This window comes from Amyelois transitella, chromosome 7, assembly GCF_032362555.1.
Source record: "Amyelois transitella isolate CPQ chromosome 7, ilAmyTran1.1, whole genome shotgun sequence".
In the NCBI taxonomy this organism is placed as follows: Eukaryota; Metazoa; Arthropoda; class Insecta; order Lepidoptera; family Pyralidae; genus Amyelois; species Amyelois transitella.
Window position 1 is genome coordinate 11,743,172 of NC_083510.1, and position 24,675 is coordinate 11,767,846.

The following is a 24,675-nucleotide window of genomic DNA, read 5'->3' on the forward strand; positions in this document are numbered from 1 at the left end:
AAATACTTAGATAGATAAACATCCAAGACCCAGACCAATCAGAGAAAGTTCGTTTCTCATCGTGCCCTGACCGGGATTCGAACCCGGGACCTCCGGTGTCACAGACAAGCGTATTACCGCTGCGCCACAGAGGCCGTCAAAAAGAATTGAGATACAAATAGTGACAGGTTGCTAGAACATCGCCTAAAAGAGGAATCCCAAATGTATAAGCCTATCCCTTAGTCGCCTTTTACGACATCCTTTTCTTTTTTCAATTGGTGCACCACCACACGGCACATCAATCTTGAATTTGGCACTTTTAAGTCCCACTTTAGAGACGACTGTTTTGCTTAATTGTAAATTATTTCTGAAGCATCTTCCAGATTAAGAGGGTATTTATCATCATGTATCAAAGGACCACGGATTTAATTTTGAGGCCGGCATAATCTGTGTGATTGATTGTAATTAAAATTAATTATTTTGTGTAATTATTTATTTAAAGCCTGATATCTTGATCAAAGCAGAGTTATATTCAAAGGGTCAATTTTGTTAATTCAACCATGTCTAGTAAATAATTATTCTAAAGGTTTTAAAAATTAATCGATGTCAATTATACCAATGACGCTAAAGCGGATCAAACCAACCGTCATAAACCATTCCCAAATATTCTAGGGTATAGGTGTCATTCAAAATTGGTAAGCCAATACATACATACAGTCACGTCTATATCACTTGCCGTGTGGATAGAGCAAATAGTCTTAAAAAGACTAATAGGCCACGTTCAGCTGTTTGGTTTGATGATAGAATTGAAATTCTAAGTAATAGTGACAGGTTGCTACCTCATCGCCTAAATAAGAATCCCAAGTTTATAAGCCTATACCTTAGTCGCCTTTTACAAACTCCATGGGAAAGGGATGGAGTGGTCCTATTCTTTTTTGTATTAGTGCCAGAAACTACACGCCATAAATAAGCCAATAAATAAGAGTTGCTTTCGTAAGTAAATTAATTATGTGCATAATATTATTTGAAATTAGGTAGACCAAATAAGATTTGGGCGGAATGAAGAAGTCGATGAAAGGAAAGGCTAATAAACTTAAGATTCTTCTTTTAAGCGATGGGCCATCATTATGCCATACAGCTGAAGGTAGCCTTCAAGGATGTTGGCTTTATCCTAAAATGTGATTATTTGTATGTGTATTTTATTTAAAATTTTTCCAGATATTTTCTCACAACTAATTTTCGTCAGTTCAGCATCCTGACAATGAACTACTTAAAGAAATATTCCGCAGAATATGTTAAAACGCTAACCACATCTCTGGAATTTCTGGAGAAAGTCAACATCAAGTACTTTGACGGGGACAAGTCGTGGGTTTTTCGGAACTGGCGACATTTTTACCTATTCCCCATCATGATAGCTCACATTGTGACCATGGGTGCGGCTATAGCGAAGGCTGTCGTTGAAGGAAAAGACCTTTATGAAGTTCTGTCAACGCCAATGTTCATCGTTAGTTTACAAGGTATTGTACTACAAAAAATTTATACTTAATACTTAATATTATAAAGCTGAAGAGTTTGTTTGTTTGAAAGCGCTAATCTCAGGAACTACTGGTTCAAATTGAAAAATTCTTTTTGTGATGAATAGACCATTTATCGAGGAAGGCTATATAACATCACGCTGCAACTATAAGGAGCGAAGAAATTAAGGAAAATGTGAAAAAAACGAGGAAAATTATTAATCCTTGAGGGCTTCAATGATGTCCAAAATAACTATTCCACGGGGAGGAAATCGCGGGCACAGCTAGTTAAGTATACCATACAGCTAAACATGACGTTTCAGTCTTTTCGAGCCAATGCCTACAACGCGTAAGTTATGATAAAAAATAAAAAAAACTCAATATTTTTTTCGCATAATAGGCCTTCGCAGGCACTTTTCACTTCATTTTACATTTAAATAAATTAAATTTAAGTTATATCTAATTTATAAGTATTTGTCAAAAAGCTACAAGCTACAAACTAGGTACTCGAACCTAACCGCTTAACCCCCTTGAGGCTAGCGTTCCCCTTCAAGGACAAGAAAAAAACGCTCGTCAAAACGTACTCCCTGATTATATACATGTATGTTTTCTATGTTCGTTATATAGCTTGTATAAAAGGATTGGTAATGCTGTCTAACAAGCGTCACGTTGAGAACATAACTGATGACCTGGGACAAGTGTGGAGGACTGACAATATGAACGAAGAACAGAAGAGAGTGAGGCAGTTAAAGGCTAAAGAGCTGCGTTATGCTGCTTATGGTATGCCTTTTCTTTTCTTTTTTAAACGTTTCACGCTTATGCTGCTCTCGCTTAATGGCACGCGCGACGCCATTTTATCGCGCCATTTAAATATTTTAGGCGATAAACTGGTAACACATCTATTTCATATCTGAATCCCGATTCATCCATTCAGGGATTTCCTAAGATGCTTTACAACAACTTGTCTACTCTTTAAGATATAAAGGAGTGATTGCCATGCCTAAAAAAGGTTGCTAAGTTCCAGTCCTAAGCTCCAGCTAAGTCCATTCCTAATTTTAAGACCAATAGAGATACCTACACTAATTTGGCAAATATGAACATATGTTTTTATGATAGATGCAGTCTCTGCCGACCGCTCCAAGAAAAAGGGACTTTGATTTTGTATAAATAAATAAATATGTACGGGACTAATAACACAGATTGGGTTAGCCTCGATGTAAGTTCGAGACTTGTGTTACGAGATACTAACTCAACGATACTATATTTTATAATAAATACTTATATAGATAAACATCCGAGACTCAGGCCAATCAGAAAAAAGTTCTTTTCTCATCATGCCCTGGCCGGGATTGGAACCCGGGACCTCAGGTGTCACAGACAAGCGTACTACCGCTGCGCCACAGAGGCCGTCAAACTGTTTGTAATATTATTAATAATATTGATATTTTCAGCGTACATCTATTTTCCTCAACTAATAGCTTGGCAATACATGCTACTGCCGTTATTTATGACGCTATACTTCAATGTATTATTAGGAGACGGTGATGAAATGCGCCTGCCCTTAGACTCTGTCTACCCGTTTGACCCAACCAGCAATTTGTTGTTCTATGGAATAACGTATTTTTATCAAGTTTACTGTTGTAAGTACCCAAAAGTGGACATTATCATTCATAACATACTTCCCAAAGGCCCAAAGGCGGACTTATCGCTATTGCAATCTCTTCCAAGAGATTGCAATAGCGATAAGTCCGCTTTTGTACCATCTCTGTGTTTTTGTATGTTTTACTCTTATGGTGCATTAAAGAGGTTTATCCATCTTCTATTTATCTATAATATATATATATATCTATATATATATTCTATATATTAATTGTAACTGACCGATGTCAGTACTTGAAAAGATGTCGGCAAAATCCCTTTGTCGTTTTTTACGACGTCCATAGGAAAGAGAAGTAGTGGTCCTATTCTTTTTTCTACTGGTGCCGGTAACCACACGGCACAAATATATATATTTTAATACAATTATGCAACAAATACTAATAGGTACTTAGTGATTGTTTGAATGCTTGTCATTTTTTTCAGTACTAGTCGTCGTTCACGTCTACCTAGGCTCGGACTTCAACCTCATAACTCTTACCTCTCACCTCACAGTGGAGTTCTTGATGCTAAGCGAAGACTTGTTGCATATAAAACCAAAGAAAGTTACTAGCACTGGTTTGGTTTACAACAAAGAGAATATCATTGACTTTGTCAAGAAACACCAGAAATTGACCACGTGAGTGCTGGAAAAATATAATTATGTCCTACTACGTAATATTATAAATGCGAAAGTTTGTGAGTACTATGTCAGAATGTCAGTATGGATGTTTGTTACTCTTTCACGCAAAAACAACTGAACCGATTACGATGAAATTTGGTATGTAGACAGCTGAAGACCCAGAATAACATATAGGCTACTTTTTATCCCGGAGTTCCCGCGGGATTGATAGGTATTCCATGCGGACGAAATCGCGGGCGGCCTCTAGTTTGTAATATTCAGATTCGTTCCTAACTTTTTGTTTCCATATTTCGTGCAATGGATGCCGCAAGCCTGCTCATGATGACTCGTTGTGTTTTCCACCTAAGTATAAGTAAATTGAGAGCTCCATCAGATAGCTAGCTTCAGTTTTTACTCTTTAGGGTTCAGACATATCATCTACATTCAATTCAGAATATATGATTCAAACATATTAAATGGGTGATTTCCCATTAAAAAAAATCAAAACGTGGACTTTCAGTCTTTTCCAGACTGTTGCCTCTGTGTATCCCGCTAGGGATATAGACGTGTCTATATGTATGTACCTATATCTTAATCATCAATGAGTTAGGACTGCAGCGAAAAAATTTCAGCCGTTGGCAAAGATTTTTGAAACCTGCCGCGTGCGCAGTTCTGTAATCCAATTAAGTATTACTTTATAAAAAACTAGCTGTTCCCGCGACTTCGTCCGCGTGGAATAGTTATTTTGGGCATCATTGAAGCCCTCAAGGATGAATAATTTCCCCCGTTTTTTTTGTCACATTTTCCATTATTTCTCCGCTCCAAATATTTGCGTGATGTTATATAGCCTAAAGCCTTCCTCGATACATGGTCTATTTAACACAAAAAGAATTTTTCAATTTGAACCAGTAGTTGCTGAGATTAGCGCGTTCAAACAAACAAACTCTTCAGCTTTATAATATTAGTATAGATTTTTGAACATTTCTTTTTAATTTCAGAATAGCCCAAGAGTTAGACGTTGCTATGAACGTATTGATGTTTATCAATATATTCTTTACAACTTTAAATGTTGGCTTTTTTGGACTTTCTGCTTTGGTGAGTAAAATAATATTATTTTAATTTCAGCACGGCCGGATGCCATATCCGGCCAAAAAGGAGCACTCCTCGTCAGTAGGTCAACAGTTATTCTGATAACTGATTTGTAGTACAATACAATACAATACAAATTATTTTTATTGCCCATAAAAAATACATATGTACCTAGTAGGAACATATGTATGTAGGTAGGTACATTATGAATATGTTGAACAAAGGCGGTCTTTTCGCTAAGCAATCTCTTCCAGTCGACCTTTGGGTAGTGAAAGGTAAAATCCTGGAACCGGGTAGCATACCTAACAGATGTTAGTGTATAATAAATAAACTACATACAAACATGAACTAGATACCTATATAAACTTACACAGACTACATACATAATATAACACAAAATAAATAAATACATAATAATATTCATACCTATATAAAATAGCTTGATTAAAATGAATATAATTGTATACATAAGTATTCTCAACTACAAATCTCTTCTCTATACGGATGAATGACAACTCCCTTTTATTTCAGGCCACAAGAAGGATGACTGACAAAGTGACATATGTTATAATTGCATTGACGGTGCTTTTGTTTTCACTGGTATTCTGTTACTTCTGCGATCATTTGAAATCAGCGGTAAAGTATTCTTCTATTGATTGTTATTGTCTTTATATGACATTAATTTCATACGACTATATAAGACATAGTGTTATCAACATGAAAAGTTTGAAATATTTTCTATCTGTATCCTCTACCTTTTTTTTCAGAGCGAGGGAATATTTTTTGCTGCAAGTAAGAACCCGTGGTACGAAGGGAATATCGAGTATAAAAAGACAATGTCTTTTATCATGTTGAGGTATTTAACATATTAATTTCAATATAATTTGGAAGTACTTACCTATTGAATGTGAATGAAGCGAAAGTAGTATGCAATAAATATGGCAAGTGGAAAGATGTTAGTGTGCATACCTTTTCGGAAAATAGGTGTTATTTAATAGATAGATAAGATAGATAAAAATGTTTATTCGACAATGCTACAAACAAAAACAAATATAACAATAACAAATCCTTAAAACTAACACAGGTGTGCTGTAGCAAGTCGAAATGGTCATAACTCAGTCATTTTTTTTTTCAACTGAAAGAGTACAAAAACGCTGATTTTCAGTTACCTACTACCATGTGATGTAATTGCGGGTACTACTCGTACAACAAATATAAAAATAATTTAATGTACTATTGCCGCAATACTATACTATAAAATATATATGTAGTCTAGTCTCTGCCTGCCTCCCTGGCAAAGACGCGTGATTTTATGTATTTATAACATAACGTATAATCACGTCTTGAGGGGTAGACAGAGCCAACAGTCTTTAAAAGACTGAAAGGCCACGTGCAGCTATTTGGCGCAATGATAGAATTGAGATTCAAATAGTGACAGGGTGCTAGCTCATCGCCTAAAAAAAGAAAAACTAAAAAACCGAAGTATATAAGCCTATCCCTAAGTCGCCTGTGTATTAATGTATGTATTAAAAATTCTTTTGTATAAATATGTATAATTTTAAAATTTTTCGTATTTTATATTATTATATTTTTACAGATCGCAAAAGCCGTGCTACATAACTTCTATGAGGTACACCAAAGTTACATTGGAAACGTTTACAAAGGTGAGTAAATGTAACTTAAAGTAACATTTGAACAGATTCATTTCTGTTCAGAGTTTCACCTGTTGAACTGTTAACTTGGGGTACGATCCCACGGCACTACCAACCTTCCGGTAATATGAAAAAGTGGTGGGCTGCTCTCGCGCTTGCATTTATTTTTTGATATAAAACCTCTTTTTTCGTGTTAGTGTTTAATTTAAAATTTGAGCAATTAACACACTATGTAGCAACTACTTTCAGATTATATAATTATTTTTAATATTTCAGGTACTAAGTCGAACATGGTCGTATTTTTCACTGGTCTACACGATGTATAAACGTAGTAAATAAAAGTATATTGCAAAAAGTATGCAATTGGAAATCTAGTAGTCTAGTCTACGTAGCAACTACCAATCAAGACGACGAGGAATATCACGCGATGCTTGCGCGTCCAATTACAGCCAAGCAGATGTCCCGGTACCCGCTTACTGCACGCAATCTAGCGCCTTCTTTCGTTTTTTTTCCTTAATATAACCTTATATATTTACTAGCTGTCCCGGCAAACGTTATTTTGCCATATAAAAATTTTTAAAGTAATTTCTAAAAAATGTTAAGGTTGGGCAACCCTTATCACTGGGGTATGAAAAATAGATGTTGGCTGATTCTCAGACCTACTCAACATGCTCACAAAATCTCATGAAAACCGGTCAAGCCGTCTCAGAGTACGGAAACGAACATTGTGACACGAGAATTTTATATATATCTGTGATATATCCTGTCTCGGGTCACACGCGCCACTCTTGTTTTATATAGCTCCTTATTTTAAACTTTGTTATATGTAATCTTGTTTAAATTACAAATCGTCAATAATCTGTCAAAGATTTTCATTTTCTCCTTGTTCTATCACGAACATAGAGAATTCACCTAGGATCTAGGATCAGATAGGAATACAATCAGGAAGAATAAAAGTCAAAATAATGACAAAACTACTTTATTTTTTTTCTTAGCACAGAACCATAATGTCAATAGAGATATCACAAAACATGCCAAAGAGTTAAAATTAACAAATAAACATTGATTACGATTTCATAGCGCTGAAAAACAAAACTGCTTAACTTTTATAACAAGTGAAATAAAACCAAAATTATTCTAAGAGTAATAAATAGAAAGCGATAAAAATTCGGCTGATAATTCGTAATTTTCACAATGGCAACACAAGGAACCACTTAAAATGGCGTCTTTATTAAGGATTTCGGTTACTTTAAAAATAAACTACAAGCGTTTTTTTAGGTATTAACAGTGAAAATAGCAATATATTTTATCATAAAATTTATATTTGTTAAATATTAAACTATTTAGAAAGAAAACACAACACGTCTTATACCTTTGTATATTATTATTATTAAAAAAAGATTTATTATTAATAAAACAAACTTTTGTTATTAATTTTATTAGATATAATATGATTTAAATTTTAAAATTTCTTTAAATATAAACCTTTTTTATGGTTTTTCTTTTGTTTTACAATACAAATAAATTTCATCGTTTCCTTAAAGAAAAGTTCATATAGGAATACATCTTAAAACAACGTTTAAATGACGTAACGTTATATTAATCTCATAATTTGACAAACATTTTTATCTAATTTCTAGACCAGTGACACACAAGCTTGCAGCGTGAGTATTGCACCTACTTATAATAGACATAATATATTTAAAAACATATAATATAATGCGCATATATGTCTAAAATGTAACCTCAAAGAGTATGTATGTATATACTAAGGACTTCATTTGGCCTCATTTATTTTCAAGTTTCCTATTAATCGCTTATATGTCATAGCGTGACATGATATGCGCACTAAAAATATAGGCTCTGCTTAAATAATTATAATTAAAAATTGTGACAAGATGGCACATTATAAAACTAACCTAACGTACATGAGTTTAATATTTTGTTGCAAATGAAGTAGAAAAAACGAAGTTATTGTGTTGTGACATAATTTTTTTTTATATTTCCACTATAGTTCTTTTATTGCCAAGCGATTTTAAACCATTAGTTACATTTTATCTTATCTTAAATTTGTCATATATAGCGAGTATAGTATATAGCTGTGCCCGCGACTTCGTCCTTGTGGTATAATTATTTTGGGCATCATTGAAGCTCTCAAGGATGAATAATTTTCCCCGGTTTTTTCACATATTCCATTATTTCTTTGCTCCTTATAGTTGCAGCGTGATGTTATATAGCGTAAAGCCTTCCTCGATAAATGGTCTATTCAACGCAAAAATAATTTTGTATTCCTGAGATTAGCGCGTTCAAACAAACAAACAAACTCTTCAGCTTTATAATATAAGTATAGATTTGTAAAACAACAACGTGAACAGATTAAATATAATGGCACTTAAACAATAATTCGTATTAAAACACCTTTGCCTCATCTCAATTGTGACTATTGATGAAAAAAAAATGTGTGCTATATTAAAATATAAAAACTCACTACCAATATAAATAAAAACTTCGCACATCGATATAGGTAAAACATGACTACCTTAAAATAACATTTATATTTTTAAAATGTACTTATAATATTATTTTAATATCAAAAAACATATTTTAAAAATTAGCCGTCCTATTTATCATGCATATTGGTAAAAAACTGATTAAAAAAGAAAAGTATAACACTGCCTTCTTATTATAAACCATTTTATATGTGAAAACGCGTTTCCTGTCACATATTTGCATAAAATGTTAATCAATTAAAAGTAAACAAGCAGTTTACGTTAAATTGATTTTATTTGTGAAGCGTTTCTTATGACGACATATTTTAATAACACTTTGGCCATTTTTAATAAACCATTGGCAATTTACGATTGCGACACATTACGCCAATTTAATGAACATATATGACAAATGTTTTCTTAAGTAAAAATAACATTGTGAACCTTATTAACGGTACGACCTTTGCGCAAATTATGCCAAACTTAGAAAATAAAACACGACAAACGCCAGCGCGTAGAAAAACGCGCTACTAGCGAGAAGCGCGCGGATAGTGGCGCGCTGACCTCCGCCACGTGACCTCACCACGCGTGACCCGCGTGACCTCGACCTCTGCGACCTTGACCTGCGTCTGCGACCCAACAGCGGCACCGACACACCATTATTATACCGCTCTGTGTTTAAAATTTTACGCTCCAATTTATCACTCGATTTATTAACCTCTTTTTGTGATACACTACTTTTTCTCTCTTTCATAGAATCGCAATCAGTTTTATCATCGATGTAGGTATATTCGTCGAGTGCGAATTGTGGTTTAGGTGCTTCGGTAGATATGATGGAAGACAAAGATAGCCGACTGACGCAGCGTTGGAGCGAAGCGCGTGGCGGGTCTTTAGTAAATGCGAACGGCGGGAAACCAGCCTTCGGACGACGATACTCGAGTTGACGCCTGCAATCGATTCGATTCTCGAACTCACGAGTTTCAAATCGAGTATCCGAAGACAAGATGAATATTCGCGGGATATCCCGTCGGGCGCGTCGTATCGGAGCGTATCGCGGCGGAGGGTAGAGTATACGCGCGTTCGCCCCTTGCAACAACCCCGCGCCGACGGCCAATCGCGGCGTCGCAGTCTTCAACGGAACGAAATGCGTCGTTCTCATTGGCCGGTTTTGTCGTAGCAGATCGATGTTTCTGGATGGAATGAAACGCGCGTGCAGAGGCAATCCATATTTGAAATACCTGTCGCTGTAGACGACGGTGGCGAGGGATCCGCTACGACTGTGCAGCAGGTTGTAGATGGTGCGCGAGAGGCGCTCGGGCGCGGGCCTACGGCGTAGCAGGCGGGCGAGCGCGGTGCGGCGGCGCGCGGGGCGGGGGGCGCGCTCGTAGGGCTCGGCGTAGAGGCGGCGCGGGGAGGGCGTGCGGGGCGCGTGGCGCAGTCGCCGCGGCCGCGCGCGTCAGTCGCCCAGCGGCCGCGCGCGCCGCGCCGCCTCCAGCGCGTGGAGCACCTCCAGCACTAGGGCGGAGCTCCATGCCTGTTGGAGAACAGTAACGATTGACCTTAACTGTAGCTATTATCATTGTATTGACAAAATTGTATTAAGAAAGGTTTACAATACATTCTACTAGAGTATTAGACAGTTATCCAAAGATTTTATATTTTCGCTTACAGTATGCGTTGTCTGTTAAACTTACCTATTTTTTTAATACGAAACATCAAACGTAATGATGTTGTCAATGTAGTTTTCGTAAAGATAGAATCAGTCACAATACAGTTTTTACACCTTTCCGCAATTTGTTTGACTCAATATTCCTAGCAATTACCCAAGAAACCTCATCATCTTTCCAGTATGAACGATGAACGAACCCGCTTGTATTATATACTAGCGACCCGCCCCGGCTTCGCACGGGTGCATAATTCGGAAAAAATTATACGTAAAAACCTTCCCCTTGAATCATTCTACCTGTTACAAAAAACCGCATCAAAATCCGTTGCGTAATTTTAAAGATTTAAGCATACAGACAAACAGACTAAAATAGCGACTTTGTTTTATTTTATACTATGTAGTGATGAAGCGAACGCACGTATACTTTATAACAATGCGACGCACTCGAATTCTGCAAACATTAATCATCAAATTCCACTAACCGCATCTCTTTAGCGGACTTAAACCTTATCACCTTCAGCTATAAAATTAAAAAAACAAATACGTCCAACTGACCTGCGTCCGACAAGAGTCCCTGCAGTAAGCGCCGCCCGCGTTGGCGAGCTCGGGCAGCCCCCGCCACGGCGCGCCGTGTATCTCCGCGCTCAGCGGGCCGAGCGCGGCGTACACGGCGCCCAGCGTGCGCGCGGCGCGCCCGGCGGCCTGCGCGAACCTCAGCCGCGCCAGCAGGTAGAAGCCCAGCGGCCAGGTCCACTCGGGGCCCTGGCGTACATACATACACTCAATAACTTCTTTGCTAGTAGTAGTCAAAAATCCCCATAATTCCCCATAGCAGTTTAGTGGACATTGAAAATCGTTTAATAGAAAGGTAATGAAGAGAGTAAATTAGAGTAATGTAGAGCTTGCATGAAGAGAGTAATGAATGTGGATGAAGCGAAGGAAGTATGCAGAGATCGTGGCAAGTGGAAAGAGGTAGTCTCTGCCTACCCCTCCGGGAAAGAGGCGTGATTTTATGTATGTATGTATGTAAACCTACCTGATGGTAATTAAACCCGTGCGCCACACTAGGATCGTCGCTGTTGTTGGAATTGTCGTAATCGCCGCGGTAAGCCCAGTCTTCAGGGTCCAAGGTCTTCAGTCCCAAAGGTCCGAGTAGGAGTTTCTCCACCATGTCTAACGCAGCCCAGGCCCTGTGAGATACGATTCAGATGTAATTTTTTTTTAGGGTGATCCGAATCCGATGAAACCGTTTTAACCTAATTATAAGAGTAAGAGGGATAAAGGTAAAGTCCTAAGTCTAGTCCTAGTCTCTGATTTTTAAATCTAGTTTGTCTAACATCTTCTTACGGACTAAGTGAGAAGGAGGGAGAGAATATTTCAAACTATCATCTGACTAAGCTCCAACTTTTGAACGAGACGAAATCGAAAATATTTATATGGTAAACGTTGTTTTGCCATATAAATATTTTTTAAAGTAATTTCTAGTTTAAATAAAATATTAAAGGTGGGCAACCCTTATCGCTAAGGGGTATGAAAAATAGATGTTGGCCGATTCTCAGACCTACTCAATATGCTAACAAAATTTCATGAGAATCGGGCTAGCCGTTTCGGAGGAGTACGGGAACGAACATTGTGACACGAGAATTTTATATATAAGATTAAAACTTTATTGCAGAAAAATACAAATGTATAGCACAATTGGCGACGGCCTCTGTGGTGCAGCGGTAATACGCTTGTCTGTGATACCGGAGGTCCCGGGTTCGAATCCCGGTCAGGGCATGATGAGAAACGAACTTTCCCTTATTGGTCTGGTTCTTGGATGTTTACCTAAGTATTTATTATAAAATATAGTATCGTTGAGTAAGTATCTCGTAACACAAGTCTCGAACTTACTTTGAGGCCAACTCAATCTGGGAAATTTGTCCCGTATATATATTTATTAATTTTTTATTTTTATTATTTTAAAAAACTGTCGGTCTTATATTTGTCATTTCTCACCTCTTCGGATCGAACAGGTCCGGTACTTCGAGGCTAACTCAATCTGAGTAGTTTGTCCCGTATATATATATTTATTTATTTATTTAAAAATTGTCGTACTCAAAATTGTCATTTCTCACCTCTTCGGATCGAACAGGTCCGGTTACTTCGAGGCTAACTCGATCTGTGTAATTTTTCCCGTATATATTTATTTATTTTTTATCAAAAAAAATTGTCGTACTTAAATTTATCATTTCTCACCTCTTCGGATCGAACAGGTCCAGTTACTACGAGACTAACTCAATCTGTGTAATTTGTTCCGTATATATTTATTTATTTTTTTATCAAAAAAAATTGTCGAACTTAAATTTATCATTTCTCACCTCTTCGGATCGAACAGGTCCGGTTACTACGAGACTAACTCAATCTGTGTAATTTTTTTATTTCAAAAAACTGTCGTACTCAAATTTCTCATTTCTCACCTCTTCGGATCGAACAGGTCCGGTGCGACGGCCATCGCGATGGGGAAGTTGCACCTCAGCTGATAATCTGCCCAGGGCCTGGAGGCGCCGTGGCTGTCCTTGTACACGCCCCGGCGGTGCACCAGGTCGGGCCGCTGGTCCGCGGCGGACGGCGCGCTCGGGATCCAGAAGTAGCGCTCGAAGTTGCTGCGGATCTTGTCCGCCCATTGGCCAAAAGTCCAGGACGTGAGGCTGCCGTCTCTGTGTGGAATGAGGAAGTATTGAAGAGAGCTTATTATGGTATCTCTAGAAACATTTTTGAGAGGGTGACATAGATATGGTCATGTCTATATCCCCTGTGGGGAAGACAGCTAATGGTCTTGAAGACTGATAGGCCACGTTCAGCTGTTTGGATTAATGATAGAATTGAGATTCAAATAGTGCCAGGTCGGCAGCACATCGTCTAAAAAAGAAATCCCAAGTTTGCAAGTCTAACCCTTAGTCGCCTTTTACGACATCCATGGGCAAGTTCAGTTGAGTGTTCTTTGAATCATTTGACGAAATGCTTTGCTTATTCTTAGGATTTTTAAATAAATAATTATTATTAAAATTAACAAGAAAGGTGACGTTGAAAATGTCTAGGAAGACTTACTTAGTCTCCAAGATTATGATTAGAAATCAAAAGTGAGACTTGTTTCAATGAACCTAGACCCTTCAAGTTAACAGTTGAATGCAATCTGCAATATACGAGAGGGATGCAGATGGCCGAAGAAAAGGGAGCATTAAAATAAGAGCGAGAAAGGAATGCATTAATTTATTGACAGAGTGTTTGAGAGAGGATTGACGACAAAGGAAATGTTTTACAACAGCGGGGAAAAAGCAAGAGTAGGTAAGGTAGTGAGAAACAAAGAGAAACATATCTTATCTCTTTTTTATTTTTACGTTTCTCTTGTATGTAACTTTTTTTAAGGATAAATAAAACTAATTATTATTATTATACATACAATATGAACTTTACTCTACCTTTCTAATGGGATATACCAGAGCACACGGGCCAAAGCCAAGCGTGCACAGGATCCTACGTAACTGTATAGAATTTGAGGATGTCTAAGGAATTTTCTAGTAAGACGGCAGGTATTCAAAATGATCGCTTTTTGAATTAGGAATAGGGTGCTTTTATTTAAGTTGAGCATATCTAGCTATGCTTTTTCGTAATGATTTTGATATGATACTAGTTGCTGAGATTACTATTGGGACTATGTGCACTGATTCTACTCTTATTATTATAACCTGTGCCTCCTGACCACACCCTGGTACGGGTATCTGGCTGCTCTGTGCTGAGCGGACAACCATGACACCACGGAGTACGCGAGCCCCACCAGTTCTACTGCGGAGCCGTCGCGTGGGGTCGCTGGTTTCCCTGGAACAACCATCAATCAATGATAGCTCCTTGACAAAGATGGCGACGCTGTTGCCTCTGTTTCTCACATCAGGACCAGTGAGAAATCGATCTAATTCTAATCTAGTTTTATAATTTTCGTTAGTAGGATAATAAATAGATCAAATTCCGATGTTACAAACACACATACATACAATCACGCCTCTTGTCCGGAGGGGTAGGCAGAGACTACATCTTTCCACAAGCCACGTACCAAGCTTACCGTGGCCTTTCAGTCTTGTCAACACTGTTGGATTTCTCTACCCCGCAAGGGATATAGACGTGACTATATGTATGTGCATGTATGTATGTCTGTACCTCTATTCCCCGCAATATCCGACGACCCCATCTTGTCCATCCAAGTGCCACAGTTGGCGTCGTTCCCGCCAAACGGGAACCCGGTCTCGGGGTCCACACCGATTTGAATGTTGAACCCTTTGTCCGACATGTGAGCGTCTATGGCACGACCTGCGTTGCGTTCGCGGAAGACTAGACCCTGTTACGGACGGGTAGAGTTCATTTTAAAATTACAGATAACTATAATTAGATATGTGCCGTGTGGTTCCTGGAAGTGCCGTGTGGTTCCAGGCAACAATGTAAAAAGAATAGGACCACTCCATCTCTTTCCCATGGATGTCATAAAAGGCGACTAAGGGCCTATCCCTTGTCAACTTGGGATTCTTCTTTTAGGCGATAAGCTAGCAACCTGTCACTATTTGAATCTCAATTCTATCATAACATATTCATCAAACAGCTGAACGTAAGGAATATATAGACGTGATTATATGTATGTTTAAATATACAGTCTCTAATCCTTTGGTGGGGGCGGATCGCTAGTTGAAAAAAACAATAAGAAATTACAAAAATCAGTCAAAGTTAATTGAATTCATAAATTTCAATCATAATTATGGGACATTTCAAACATCACTTAATAATTATCACATCTTTTAATTTCACAACATTGGTAAATAACTCGAAACCAAATTCACTCGCGCCTCCAAAGCGCCAGTTCCGAAGAAGCCGTAACAAACCGCACTTCAGCATTTCCTTCAACAACATCAACTTGGCATGACAACTTATGTATCACCCGGCAATATATCTGTTGTACTGTTATATCGAAATTAACATGATTAAAAATATAAAATAAAACTGCTGAGTTTCCTATTGCATTGACGTCAATGGAATAGGAAACTCAGCAGTTTTATTTTATATTTTTAATCATGTTAATTTCGATATAACAACCCCCCCGTTAAGATCGATCATCACATCTTAAAGTGATGAGAGATAACTTGAAAAGATTGGATTTTCGCTAGAACAAAGTTACATTATTAAAATAAAGAAATTACAAAACTAACAAATCAATAAAAGAAAGTAACTACCCTAAAAAGGACATTCATTAATAAAATTACATTTTATGGTCTTATGATTCATCCAAATATTAATAAACTAGGAATCGTGGCTTCTTGTAAAATTGTGTATATTCCTCTTGGTAGGAGAAGGCGTCATGCGCACTTCCTCTTCTATGTTTTCAGTAACATCTCTATCTGAGGATTTAAGAGAGTATCTATGAAATGTAGTTTGCGTGGTTTGTGGAGTAGAGTTATTTTTACTATGGCATTGATTAAATATTTGGATGCAACATGGAGACTCCATAGATGTAGAAAATCTTTTGCGACATTTATACAAAAGGTATATTAAAATTAAAGTGCTACTAAATAAACTCAGGGAAAGATAATGCGTGCCATAAGTTTCAAAGTGAGATGGATTTTCAAGCTTATTAATTTCATCTTCGAAAGAGCTGAGATGGATGCTGGCATGTAGTAAGGAATCGAGATTATCTAAGTTATTAAGCTTAGAATACGGTAATCGTTCTAGTGTTTTATTTAATCTAGATCTTTCACAACAATCATCTTGTAAGATGTTAAAATTAGATATTGTATTAGTTACATTAGTGATGACTGTTTTGCCAACGGCTGTAAACTGTAAGGTTTTATAAAATGCTTTACATGACTTAGGTAGAGTTAAAATGCCAGTTCCAAATAAAATAATATCAGAGTTAACATTTTTATCATCGCAAGTTATGTGGCACTTCCCTGGTTCAGACTGTACAAAAATCCATCGATTAAAAGTTAACTTATGAAATAAATCTATTGACCCATATATTAGTTTCGTTACACATATGTCAGGAAGTTTACTGACCACATCACTCAAAAGAGTCGTCTCACACGTGGGATTCGCAATCACTGAAAACACATTCACTAATATGCACACGTGGCATTTCTCACTAATGACTTTGCACTTGTCGACGTCTCCTATCAGTGAGTAAAACATGCGATCAGCTGTTATTGCTACGTAAGAGCTCGTTGGCTCAACAAGGACGAATGTATCAGGTTTCGACATATCGTGGAACACAGTACAAGTGGAATCTTAATTACAAATATAATTTTGTTCATATGATAAAAACATGTTAGTTTGGATATATCTATTAAATTATGTATATTTTGTAAAGTTAAAGGTGTCGGGAGCTCGTAATGGCTAGGAAGACTATTTCTGTGTTTATCTAATTCATTGTACAGCTGATGCGGGGTGAGTACCGTCGGGTGTAAAATGTTTAGCTTTGCAAAAAGGATAGCATTGTTTACATCTTCTATATCGAAGGACAAGGTCGTAATAATGGACTGTAATGAATTTAGTAGTGAGCTTAATTGAGATTTAATTTCTAGTTTATCGTTGTTATTTGATACAGTTTCTAAAATTTTATGGATAGTTTTTAGATTTTTTAATATATGGTTTTCGTTCTCATCTACTTTAGACATGGTATTATTAAAATATGAAATTGTTGACTTTATTACGTGTATATTGTCCTTCATAAGATGAGCGAGACGTTTTTCATCCGTTTGTACATCTTCAATAGCCCGTGAGAATTTAATTGCATCATCTGAATCTAATGTACCAAAAATAGTCTTTAGCAGGGAGCCACCGAAATCCATTAAACCTCTTTTAAAGCGCGTACCGGGATTTCCATCTATTACTAGATATGCTACAGAAGAGAATTTATTTACATTCAAAATATGTTGATTTTTAAGAGCGGATAATGAATTAATGCAATCTGACTGTATTTTAGAAGAAGTCATTGAATTACAGAATACGTTAAGTTTTTCAAATAAAAACTCTACTTTGTCTAAGTTGGGTTGCACATGGCTTATATCTACGTAAGCTAAAATATTCCAATCACTATTGGTAAACTTAACATCTAAAAGCTTATCAAAATAAAGGCCAGGACTGTTGATTACGGGCGATACGTATTCGCAGGTGATAGTCACCGGCAACATCAACCTGAAATAAACAATATGTATCATTTCGTTATGCTACTTGATACTAAGACGTGACGTCACTAGCTAGTTTGATTTCGTCATAATGATGACGTACGTGTTTACGGTTTATGAGCAGCGTAACCGAATGATTTCCATTAAGTTTTATAATTTTGAATGGACCCTTCCACACTGGAGATAGGGCCTTATTTTGTTTATGATGACAACGGACATATACCATATCACCTGTTTTATAGGATAAAGGTTTTGTATGAGAATCATAGTAATTTTTTGACTTTTCTTTTGAAGATTGTATATTTTGGAGAGCTTTTTGACGACTGTAGTATAAACGGTGATTTAGAGCTCGGATATAATCTGTGTAAGTATTCGTATCGAGTGTGTCTATACTTGAGGGTAAATATGGTTTATAGCCGAAAAGTAACTCTAGAGGTGAGTAACCTGTAGTACTATGTACATTTGAATTATAAGCTATCATAGCACTGGGGATGTAGAGGTCCCAAGTATGTTGGTTTTCACCAATGTATGACCTGAGATACTCCTTTAGAGTGGAGTGACTCCTTTCGAGGGCTCCACACGTTTGAGGGTGATATGGGGATGCAAAAACATGTTTGATACTAAATAATTTCTCAATTTGTTTAAAGAGGTCGGAGCAAAAGTTAGTACCTTGGTCTGAAATTATTAATTTAGGGATGCCCATATGGGAAATAAATAGAACTAGTAATTTGGCTGTTTCTTCAGCGGAACAGGATTGCATCGGGTATGCTTGAGAATATTTAGTTAAATCGTCTTGTAACGTTAGAAGGAATTTAAATTTATGTTCGTGAGTTTCAGGAAGTGGACCGACTAAATCAAGATATAGTTTATCATTGGGGCGAGATGCCGAAGAAGTTATGATCATAGGGGCCCTGTTTGTATGTCTTAGGGGTTTATTAATTTGGCAAGAACGGCAATTTTTAACATAATCTTCTATGTCCTGGCGCATACTTTTCCACCAGAACTGAGTTTTAATTCTCTCGAGCATGCGTGATATGCCTGGGTGACCGGCGAGAGGAGAATCATGGTTATCTTTAAGAATGCGCTTGACTTCGTCAGGAGTCGGATATCGGATAGAGTTACGGTAAATATTAACTTTTATGTTTGTATTATGAAATAGGAATGATAAAATATTATAAATTTTATTATAAGATAATTTTGTAAAGGGATCTACGAAATCTGATATAGCGAATTCTTTTTCTTCTAGGTACCAGTATTTAATCATTTCTCTATATTGACGGAGAAGATTAAATATATTATGTCATCTCATCAAAGTGATTAACCTTAAGGAATAAATGGGTAAACACATGGTTATCATTGGATGTGGAGTAATAAGTATGTAACTCGCGTTCTATGTCACAGATACTCGGTTCACTTGTAGAGGCATTTATGATGTCTTGACAGTAAGGTACGGCTTCATCTAAATCGATAGATGTTGGGTAAGCTATTAATTTACATTTAGCTTTAAGTAATGACTCATTGTGTTCTTGAATTATTGTGTCGAACTGAACCCCGTGTTGTCTGATTATTTGAAGAAATTGTTCATAAGTTTCTGATATAGATGGAAGGATATTTGAGTCATTTTCGTTATGTGATGGTAACGTAGGGTTACATATGATAGAGTCAGAGTTATTATCGTTATTTAGGACGTTAACCGGGAAACGAGATAGGGCATCAGCATTTGCATTTAATTTACCCTTCTTATAAACGATTTCATAGTCGTATTCTTCTAATTTCAGGCGCCATCGGATGAGCCTGGAGCCAGGGTCTTTGACATTGAAAAGCCATACAAGGGGTTTATGGTCCGTAATTATTTTGAACCTTCGACCGTATAGATAAGGGCGGAATGTTTTCACGCCGAATAAAATGGCTAAGAGCTCCTTTTCTATGGTGGAGTAGTTGCCCTCGGCTTTGTTAAGAGTTCGCGAGGCGTATGATATAGGCTTATCGTTACCGATTTCACCTTGAGATAATACGGCTCCTATCGCATAGTTTGAAGCATCCGTGGTTAATAGGAAAGCTTGATTGAAATTAGGATACTGAAGCAAAGGGGCTGAAGTTAATTTCTCCTTAAGGGTAGTAAAAGCTTGTTCTTGATTGTGAGACCACTGGAAAGTAGCGTCCTTTTTTAAGAGGGAGGTCAGTGGTTTTGTTATTTGTGAGAAATTATTAATGAAGCGGCGATAGTAACCGACTAGCCCTAGAAACGATTTAACATCTTTAGGATTTTGGGAGTAGGAAATTGAGTTATAGCTTTAACTTTTTCAGGATTCGGACAGACACCTTTGTCTGTTATAATGTGACCAAGATAAGCGACCTCGCGTCGCAAGAACTCACATTTATCGGGCTGTAGTTTTAGGTTGAATTTTCGGAGGCGATCAAAGATTAATTTGATTTTAGATATGTGATCTGTCAAATTATGACTATAGATTATGACGTCATCAAGATAGACGTAGGCATGAAGACCTTGGAGACCAGAAAGAACTGTATTCATCAGTCTTTGGAAGGTAGAAGGGGCGTTCTTTAACCCGAATGGCATTCTAGTGAACTCATAGTGACCAGTGGTACTAGAATTTGTATTAATAGAGAAACCAGTCTTCGGTGCATCTTGGGGACTCATCTTGATCTGATGGAAGCTGCTGGAAAGGTCCAGGGTACTGAAATACTTTGAGTGACCTAGCTGGTCTAAGATGTCGGTGATAAGAGGTAGAGGATAACTCTCCGAGACAGTAACATCGTTGAGGCGACGGTAGTCTATTACTATCCGCCATTTCTTTTTTCCGGAGGCGTCTAACTTTTTGGGAACTACCCAAATTGGAGCACTCCAAGGCGACACAGAGGGACGTATTATGTTCTGATCGAGCATTTTGCGGATTTGGGAATTTACTTCTTCCTTGTGACACTCGGGGAAGCGGTAAGACTTGACATGAATTGGAGGCGCATCTCCCGAGTCGATAGTGTGTTCGATCGCATTTGTGTGTGACAATGGTTCGCCTTCTAAATGGAAGATGTCAGCATAAATGGAACAGCATTCCAATAAGGACTCTTTTTCTTCAGAGTTTAAATGAGAACAGCGTATGAGATTAAGTACCTTTTGCACTCTTTCATATTTAGAATAAGAAATGGAATTTACGCACTCGAATGAATCTGTAATAGGATGCTGTTCAAGAGGTGTTAACTGTACTTTATAGTCTTTTATTTTAATATCACGATTTGTAGTGTTTAAAACAGTTATGTTGACTCGTTTATTTTGTTTAATAGAAACGAGACAGTTGGCAACATAAACACCTTCACTTATAGAATGATCTAATAATAAACCTTCATTATTTTGATAGTTTTCACGAGAGTAATTAGATACTGCGCATTCGATTACAGCTTCAGAGCGAGCGGGAATTATGTATATTGGTTGAATATAGTTTATATCTAGATTTTGTCCGCATATTTGGATAGAATGTGAAGTATAGTCTATATTAGCTTTAAAATGTTGTAAAAAGTCACTACCGATAATACCATCGTATTCCAGATTAATTCTATCATTAACTAGATGAAATTTATACTCGTTATGTTTATCATTTAAAATAAAATCAATGTAGCAAGTACCCAATGTTTCGGAATACGTGTCTATGTTATTAAATCCTTTTATTTTAACTATTTCTTGAGATAATTCTGGTAATTTAGTTAAGCTTGATCGTTTAATGAGACTTATACTTGCACCTGTATCTATGAGAAGGCGTAGCGGACTGGTGGAGAAAGATGTTTTTATATAAACATGAGGAAGACATATTTTCATTGAAGATGAGGATACCTCATAAACAGGGGTATTAAGGTGATTGTCAACCTTGGATTTAGGAAGTTGTGATATAGAAGACCTCTCAGGAGAGGGTGATTGGTGACTCAACGAAACGGGGGCCCTCAGAGGAGCAGGTTGAGATGTAGCAGAATGCTGACTCAGCGAAACAGAGACCCCTTTTGGAGCATGCTGAGATGAATTTGATTTATGACTCAGCGAAACAGAGACTCCTTTTGGAGCATGCTGAGATGAATTTGATTTATGACTCAGCGAAACAGAGACTCCTTTTGGAGCATGCTGAGATGAATTTGATTTATGACTCAGCGAAACAGAGACTCCTTTTGGAGCATGCTGAGATGGATTGGAGTTATGACTCAGCGAAACAGAGACTCCTTTTGGAGCATGCTGAGATGAATTTGATTTATGACTCAGCGAAACAGAGACTCCTTTTGGAGCATGCTGAGATGAATTTGATTTATGACTCAGCGAAACAGAGACTCCTTTTGGAGCATGCTGAGATGAATTTGATTTATGACTCAGCGAAACAGAGACTCCTTTTGGAGCATGCTGAGATGGATTTGATTTATGACTCAGCGAAACAGAGACTCCTTTTGGAGCATGCTGAGATGGATTTGATTTATGACTCAGCGAAACAGAGACTCCTTTTGGAGCATGCTGAGATGGATTGGAGTTATGACTCAACGAAATAGAAACCCTCTTTGGAGCGTGTTGAGATGCAATATTTAAATTTTGGGACTTACGCGGGAAGGTGCGTGTGCCTAGATTATCCGGATGACGACGGCACGTTTTCGAAATCCGCGCAGTTAGTTTAAAGGGTTATCAGTGTCATCAGTATGGTCATGTTCACATGGTTCTAGGTAAGGTTCGGGTGACGGCGCCGGCGAATCGTATGTAATATGATGCATGTCCGCTGGCTTGTCGCGATTATTAGAATTACTTTGTAAATTACGCCGCTCATTGTTATATTTCCTTTTGCGGCATTGAGAAATATCATGACCCTTATTTTTACAATATTTGCAGAAAAGCTGGTTACTAAATGACCCTGAGTTATTGGATGTTGATGGTTGAGGGTCTGAAGAGTTACGTGGTGGACCCGTGCGTTTATATTTTTCACGACATTCGGATTCGGAATGACCCTGTTTACCACAGATTTTACATTTAGGTCTGTTGGTTTTATACATTAAATTTTGAATTTTCTCTTCTTCGAGAGCGATATTAATTGCATCGTTAAGGGATTTCGGGCTCCTGCATCTAACGTTATTACTGAGCTGGGGATGTAATCCTAGAGAAAAGGTAAATAAAGCCAGATCTTCGGTCATAGCTATGCGACCGGATAAATCCTTTTTTAAGGATTCTGAATTGTAAATTTCTGATTGTAAATCAGTGAGGCTAGTTTCGACACGGAGTGCGAATTGCGCAACAGTTTCATTTGATAATTGCCTGCACGACTGTAGATCTAACAACAGATGGTTGTAATGTTTTCTTTCACCGAAGTTTTGTTTAAGAAAACATTTCAATTGGTTAAAATCATCAAAAACATTGTTAGAACATGCAATTTGAGCTTTACCTTCTAAGCGTGACAGAATGTACTTATTTATTAGGATCTTTTGACTATGCGACGCCAGATCTAGAGCGTTTTGGCAATTCGTAAGAAAAGCATTAAGAGTTTCACGTTCACCCTTGTAAGGGCTGATAAAGTTGCATAACACATTAATAGGAAACTGTTCGCTCAACGCTACTTCCACATTTTTCTTAGGTTCCGTAGACATTATGATTTAATATATTATTTACTTTTAGAATATTAAATTATAGAATCCACAAGTACGCAAATTAGATATGAAAAAAATATTAGATCCGTACAAAAAACGTAGCAATAACAGGTAATAATATGCTTTACTTACAGGAGCTGGAACAACGGGATATTGACTTGCATTTCTTGGCACTTGATTAACACTTTACAGGATACGGTTTAGAGTACGAACACGTAGACACGTTAGCACGTTGTCGGCAATAGGGACTTCGGGGGAAGCTGGTCAGGAACAGCGGGAGTTGTGGCGCACCAGCACGGTGCGGCGACCACGCGTTTGCACGTCGCGCAACGCGTTGTGATCAGGAGTGAGGCGATGACAAGAGTCTCTTAGACTCCTTATGGCAGCAGTTTATGAAGAACCCTCTGGATGAGGTAGACGATCGGCAGGCTTACAGAGAGTAAGGCTTACTGTCGCGACTCGTCTTCGAGGGATGGTGACGGCTTTGACGAGGTGTAGTTTCGGACGAGAACACCCCGGAGATGGATTACGGACAGTCAAATAATATGGCGCGGACTTAGAACAACTCACTTTTCAGTCTTTTTTTTAGTTTTTTTAGTTTTTACGCGACCCGTTATGGAATACCAGTGGAATTTTTAAGGCGATATCAACACTGGTATCCCACTTCTGACACCACTGTTACGGAGCGGGTCGGAATTTGGTTTTTAAAAAAACTATTTAATTAAACTGAAAAAAGAAAGTATATTGAATGATATAGAAATTATAGTGTTTGCCCGGCGGAAGTCCAATCCAAACTAAAGAAACATAATTAAAATATCTGCACTTCGGGGAATAGGAAACTCAGCAGTTTTATTTTATATTTTTAATCATGTTAATTTCGATATAACAGTACCCCTGACCTGGAAGTGTACGTCCAGGGCCTCCTGCATGATGTCATGTAGCGGCATGTCGGCGGCGCCCGGCGGCGCGGGCTCGCTGTCGTCCTGCGGGAACAGGCGCGACACCGGCTCCGACAGCAGCCCGCAGCCTTGTGGGGACATGGAGCAGTACTGCGGACAAACGGGCGCTGGAGTTTAGTTACCTGTCACTTTGCAAGTAAATTATAAATTAATAAATATATACGGGACTAATTATACAGATTGAGTTAGACTAGAAGTAAGTTCGAGACTTATTTAATAATAAATTCTTATGTAGATGAACATCCAAGA

General features: G+C 37.7%; 3 protein-coding genes across 3 annotated transcripts in view; 1 reads left to right on the plus strand and 2 right to left on the minus strand.

Moving 5' to 3' along the window:
* Positions 1–1,408: 1,408 nt before the first annotated feature.
* LOC106130807 (odorant receptor 49a-like) lies at positions 1,409–6,830 on the plus strand. The gene is made up of 8 exons (XM_013329738.1): positions 1,409–1,496; positions 2,121–2,273; positions 2,945–3,133; positions 3,576–3,768; positions 4,749–4,845; positions 5,607–5,695; positions 6,437–6,503; positions 6,768–6,830. Exons 1-8 carry the CDS (start codon positions 1,409–1,411, stop codon positions 6,828–6,830), a joined length of 939 nt encoding a protein of 312 aa, XP_013185192.1.
* Positions 6,831–7,454: 624 nt separating this feature from the next.
* Positions 7,455–24,675, minus strand: part of LOC106130823 (glycogen debranching enzyme) — a 48,996-nt gene continuing 31,775 nt past the window's right edge. Inside the window, exons 25-31 of the mRNA XM_060944934.1 lie at positions 24,367–24,516; positions 14,841–15,018; positions 14,375–14,504; positions 13,106–13,345; positions 11,683–11,836; positions 11,202–11,408; positions 7,455–10,514 (exon numbers count right to left, since the gene is read on the minus strand). Coding sequence (XP_060800917.1) covers positions 10,437–10,514; positions 11,202–11,408; positions 11,683–11,836; positions 13,106–13,345; positions 14,375–14,504; positions 14,841–15,018; positions 24,367–24,516 — 1,137 coding nt within the window. The 3' untranslated portion in view covers positions 7,455–10,436. The remainder of the gene's footprint in view (positions 10,515–11,201; positions 11,409–11,682; positions 11,837–13,105; positions 13,346–14,374; positions 14,505–14,840; positions 15,019–24,366; positions 24,517–24,675) is intronic.
* LOC132901950 (uncharacterized) lies at positions 15,768–16,987 on the minus strand. The gene has a single exon (XM_060945299.1). The coding sequence runs from the start codon at positions 16,920–16,922 to the stop codon at positions 15,969–15,971; it is 954 nt and encodes a 317-aa protein (XP_060801282.1). The 5' UTR covers positions 16,923–16,987; the 3' UTR covers positions 15,768–15,968.